This window comes from Oratosquilla oratoria, unplaced genomic scaffold, assembly GCF_046742065.1.
Source record: "Oratosquilla oratoria isolate Oo_2021 unplaced genomic scaffold, ASM4674206v1 SCAFFOLD64, whole genome shotgun sequence".
NCBI classification, from domain to species: domain Eukaryota; kingdom Metazoa; phylum Arthropoda; class Malacostraca; order Stomatopoda; family Squillidae; genus Oratosquilla; species Oratosquilla oratoria.
The window spans coordinates 454,603-460,602 of NW_027467728.1; the positions used below are offsets into that span (position 1 = coordinate 454,603).

Genomic DNA, 6,000 nt, shown 5'->3' on the forward strand with positions numbered 1-6,000 from the left:
TCCCTTTGGATTGCGTCAAAATATCATTCACTATTACTCCTGCACCCCCACCCCCCATCACAACATCATCCATACACAACCATTCTCCATTCACTCCTATCTTCTGCCTTCTCCCTTCCTTCCTCCACAAACATCACCCTTTCCCAATGCCCCTTTTACCCCATCCATCAGTTTCAACATTAGAAAATGAAATATTTTGTAAATTATAATACATCAATGTAATATACATTTTTCTTGGCAGAAATGAATAACAGAAAAGGTTGCTAAAAGCAACACACTAACGAATGGAACCATGGTGGCTGCTTGAGATGTCATCTTTGTTTTGATAGATGTGGAGGTAAAAAAAAAGTTCAAATATGATCAATTCATCTATTCTAATCTAACCTGCAACTGGTAATGCAGTACATATAATTCTAGAGGTAATCAGGGTTACTGTTGTCTTCAACCTTCAAATCTGTCAAAACAAAGATGGCATCATCCAAGCAAGATGCTGTAATGACTGCCATTTATTTTATATTACAGTATTTGTTATTGTTTGTTTATTTGCTTGATTTTCATTTATTATGTATCTGTCAATTTAATATTATTTACTATTTACCTGTTTATTTATTATTTAACCATACCTATGCATTTATTCTTTATTCATTTTTTTATAGTTATATTTTTTTTATCATTATATATTTTTTTTGCATCCGACCTAGTTATGGACCAAAAGGTCACCTGTCTGCATGCTCCGCCTTTGTAATCCTTTGTCTTAAGGAGTCGCCATGGCTCCATTTGCTCATGTATTGAACATAGCAATTTTTCTGTTATTGATTTCCAAGAAAAACGTATATTACATTGATGTATTATAATTGACAAGATTCCTATTTAATTTTCTAATGCTATATTGCGTAGGTGTGCACTTCTATATAAAAAAAAAAAAAAAATCTATCTTCCTTGAGTGACAACTGGGTCAGTCTGGTTGACCTGTGTGTGTTTCCTATAAGAGAGACCTGGGGCAACAGATTTTTTTTTTTTTTTTTTTTAGAAGTGCACACCTACGCAGTATAGCATTAGAAAATTAGAAATTAATTTTGTAATAAATATTGTTCTTGACAGAAATCAATGAGAAAACATTGCTAAAACCTATACAGAAACGAATGAAGTCATTTCGACTCCTTTAGATGCCATCTTTGTTTTGATAGATTCAGAGGTCGGAGATGATGATGACAACCCTTATGACCTCTATAATTACCGGTTAGGTTATAATCAACAAATTTATCATACTTTAATTTCTACAGCCTCTGCCTCTACCAAAACAAAGGTGGCATTTCAAGCAACTGAAGTGACTATGATTGTTGGTTTATAGTTTTTAGCAACCTTTTCTATTATCAATTTCTGCCAAGAATAACATATATTGATGTATTATAATTTACATCTTTTAAGCTATTCTCGTTGATGTGTCTATATGGAAAACTTTTTCTTGACATTCTTCAGATATGTAGCCTTCATTTTGTTCCTATAACAGCCACTTCAAACAAAAAATTACAAATGGGACTAAGATTCATGGACCTTAGCAGAAATTTACAAAAATTTCAAGTACAATATCAAATGAGGAAAAAAATAATTAGAAGAATAAATAAATAAAAATAAATATAAAGGTCAATTTATAGTTTCACCCAACCATAGAATTTGATATGTGGCTTATGTGTTTCTGGTGAGAAATGTTGTGATATGAACGATGGTGTACAACATTTCTGTCGCAAATGCGTACTTTTGAAGTAATTAAGTATTGAAATTATGCACTTATGCGTACATCTTCCAAACGATGTGAGGGCACGTGTGGGAAATCGGGGTTTTTGGGTGGGGAAGACTAATAGATGGAGTAATGCGCGTGCAAAACAGGTATAAAATGAAGACTAAAGAAACATAAAAAAACAAAAATATCCCATTTCGGCGGGTACCGCACACAGCGCCATGTTTGTTTACTAACGATTGAGAGTATTTGTGACTATAACCACTAGATTTAGGGAAGCCGCTCGTGCAAGAGTTGGTAACCGTAAACTAACCTATTGGAGGTAACGTTAGTTTACAGTTAGGAAGTCTTGCGCGGCTGGAGTGGACTTCGGTAAATGTTGCTGATCTAGTGAGACATTTTTCGAATCGTTGGGAAAAACAAACATAACCGCTCGTGTTAGGTGGGACTCCGGCCCTAAAATGTGATTTTTTTTTGTTTTTTGTTTTTGTTCATTTTATACCTGTTTTGCAATGCGCATTAATCCATTTATTAGTCTTCCCTACCCAAAAACCCAGATTTCCCACACTTATGCGTTCGGGAGATGTACGCATAAGTGCATAATTTCAATACTTAATTACTTCAAAAGTACGCATTTGCGATGGAAATGATGTACACCATTATTCATATCACAACATTTCTCACCAGATACACATAAGCCACATATTAAATTCTATGGTTGGGTGAAACTATAAATTGTCCAAAATAAATACATAAATAAAAAGATTAATGCCATATAATTTTTTTTATTCATTTTCCATTCACTTGTATCATTTACACTCTCTCCCATTTTCAATAGTATCATAATGCTTCCTCAAAATTTGAAAAGCAGTATATGATCAAGGGAAACTTATGTGGAAGAAATAAATTGTACGAAATTTATGATGTTGTTCAATGTTTTATATGTCCAAGTTTTTACTACAATATCAGAAACTGTATTAATGAACAGAAATGTACAAGGTGTACATATAATCAACTTTCTGAACATCCAGCAAATAATTTTTTTTTTATAAATTACATAAATACACAAATTTGCAGATAATATGTGTTGTTTCAAGTTTCACTGAAAGGAAACTTGCAGACCATTGGGGGCTACATATAGTCCTTGGACTTTTCCATAGCCGTCCCTAAGAGGAAATACTATACAGTACTCTTTGTATTGTATAGTGTAGGACTTATTGTTACCTGCTTACAATTGTAGGAGGAAAGGAGCAGTTGCCATTTGTATGAGAGTCGAGGAAATACAGTCAAAGTTGGTAGAGAAAAATCTTAAGCCTGGTCTGGAGACCAAGGATCAGCCCCTTGGGTCTCCACCTCCAAATAGATGTGAAGGTATAGAAAAGTTCTCGCCACTCCTGGAATATAGTGATTCCAGCCAGAAAACCCCATCCATCCTTGTATAAGACTAAATAAATTTCCATAAACCTTTTTTTATTACTGCAGGGCCGGGAATTATTATTTAATAAATAATAGATGAAATGGTGGCACTACATCACCAAATGTATAAATTACCTTGATTAGATTAAAGGATTGTTGTTAAATGATTTTATTATATTTAGCATAGGACAGATAAAGGAGCAAATTGTGTTTCTGGATAGGACCATACCACAAAAGTGCCAAGTGTTGAATGTGGGTGACAAGGAGATATTCTATCTCAAAACCGTCTTGCAGGACAACCACTTGCAGAGGTCCATTATTGGTCTCCTGATCACTCTATGCAGATAAATACAATAATACCTAATGTCCAATATATAAAAAATGAAAATAATCAGGAACAGAAATGACTACAGTTTATAAAAAAAAAATACATACTTCAATCAATATTCTGGTGGTTCACAGTGGACTACCCTTGAATTATTTTATTTTATTTTTTTAGATATTAAAAACACTTCTACTCGATGGATAGTATTATTCACAAACCTGACACTGTAAATAACACATAAAAACTGTGAAATTGGGTCAGTGAAAACGAAATGTAAAAATACAAGGTCTTCCAAAGAAGGATACTTAGATCCTTGTGGGAAGGCATAGAATAAATAGAAAGACTGATGTTTAAAGACAAATTACTTAGTTTCTTTATTTTTTTACCACTAAGCCATAATGGTATGCTACATAGGTTATTTATTGCCTAAACATAATACTGCGCTTTATTCAGGATTTAACACAACACAAATAGGTAGTTACCTAACAATAGTTTCCTTGGTTAACTTTGGAGATGTCAAAACAATAATAACAACAGTAAAGCCTCACTATTAAAAGTTATAATTAGAAAATTGAAAATAATAAACACTGTAACATGGACTGGTGCTTACCATATACGCAGGAAGAACCTCCATTACCATTAATTCATGAGTAAACGCACAATTGTCAACCGGTCCTACGTTTGTCCTGACAGCTGTGTTTTGGTACATCTGATATATAAACAAAATTACTCCAATGCGTTCACCATAGTGGCTAGAACACTACCGAACATTCCTTTTACTATTCTTTTAAATTCTAAAAGCAGAAAATACGCGATACTCAAATATTATTGTTTTGTAATTTTAAAATACTCTACCAGATGTTACTGTCGATGACTGCGATAATGAAACAAAAAAATATTACATTAAAATCCAGGTAAACCCTTTATATACTTACATATACGCTTATATGCATGAAAATGTATAGAAGCGTCTGGATATCAAACTTAAGACTTAGTAATTACAACTAGTTATCGTAAGCAGAACACAAAACAATTCAGGTCTTCCTACCATTCTGAACATGTCATTCTGTATTTGCCCCAAAAACGCAATGTTTGAAATCTGGTGGCAGATTTAAGAATTAGAGAAAGGACTCTCACAAACAGCTGAAGGCTAGCATTGTGTCCCTCAGTGTAGCAACAGTATTGACAAGAAGAGGAAAACATGTCTCCAATATGTCCTCAAGTATTTAGAAATTGGAAGGTTGCAATTAGGACCAAGAAGCCTGTAAAATATACCATGTGTATCTGAGGTGCGATTCGATATTACCGAGGCACAATCCGAATTCAATCAAAGGAATACCACCGGGGGAAGGAGGTCAAGCTATTTCACAAAGTCCACTTGTCAAGTTCTTGTCGTTCACCTGAATGACGACGCTACTTTTTGGCACCACAGTCTGACAATAGAAAAAGAACAAACAAATGGGTGGATGAGTCCTCAGAAGTTTTAAGATCAAGGGAACACGAACTCGTGATGATTTTGGAAGGCTGTACATGCAGTACTTGAAAACTGCAACCAACTCTGGTGACACCATAAAAAGGTGAAATGCAGGAGTTTGACATTAACCAGAAAAATTACAGACATAGAAAAACTTCAGCTACCCGGAGCACTTGGAGAAAATTAGACTATGGCCTAGTGGTGGGCAGCTACCGGTAAAGTTACCGGTTTTATCGGTAACAGCCTTGACGGTAGCTTACCGGCAATAATTCTGCTACCGTTAAGGTTCCGTTAACCGATAAGCTATACCAAACACTCGTGGAGCGGTAAGCACGTCTCGGCTTGGTGGTACTGAGTGACGGTAGTGGTGGGCAGCTACCGGTAGTTACGGGTTTTATCGGTGACAACCTTGACGGTAGCTTACCAGCAAAAAATCTGCTACCGTTTAGGCTCCGTTAACCAATAAGCTATCCCATAATACTCAGAGAGCGGTAAGCACGTTTCGGCTTTGTGGTACTGAGTGACAGTACTGACGGCCCTACGTAGGATGAAAATTAACAGGAACGTATTTAACGTGCTAGATCGTCCTGCTCCCTTCTCGGCCCACAGATGCACAGTACGAAATGTACGTATTCGAATATGAAAATTAACAGACGTGCTAGATCGTTTTGTTCGCATCTCGGCCCGCAGAGGTTCAGTGCAAAATGTACGTATTCGATTAGTCAGCCTATGTGATCTAGAAATGAAGAGGTGGTCAAACTACTCGAAAACTTTTCAGTCTGCCTGGTTAAAGGATCCCCTGTTTAAAAAATGGTTAGCGGAAGTGAAAGAGGATGGAAATAAGGCACGTTGTAAAGTTTGTAGAACGGACATGAAAGCTCACAGAACGGGGAGATTGGAGAGACTGTTTCCACACTTACCAGATCTTCATATTTAACTTTATATTTAATGTTTATTAATATATGCATATTTACATAAATGTACGCAGTTGCTCATGAAAGACACCATCTGCATGTTACAATCTATTTGTACTGTACTTGTATTGGA

The 6,000-nt window shown here is 35.5% G+C and overlaps 1 protein-coding gene across 1 annotated transcript in view; it reads right to left on the reverse strand.

Moving 5' to 3' along the window:
• Positions 1 to 4,218, reverse strand: part of LOC143023823 (armadillo repeat-containing protein 8-like) — an 83,187-nt gene extending 78,969 nt beyond the window's left edge. Inside the window, exon 1 of the mRNA XM_076182447.1 lies at positions 4,090 to 4,218. Within this exon, the coding sequence (XP_076038562.1) occupies positions 4,090 to 4,188 (99 nt within the window). The 5' untranslated portion in view covers positions 4,189 to 4,218. The remainder of the gene's footprint in view (positions 1 to 4,089) is intronic.
• Between the last annotated feature and the right edge of the window lie 1,782 nt (positions 4,219 to 6,000).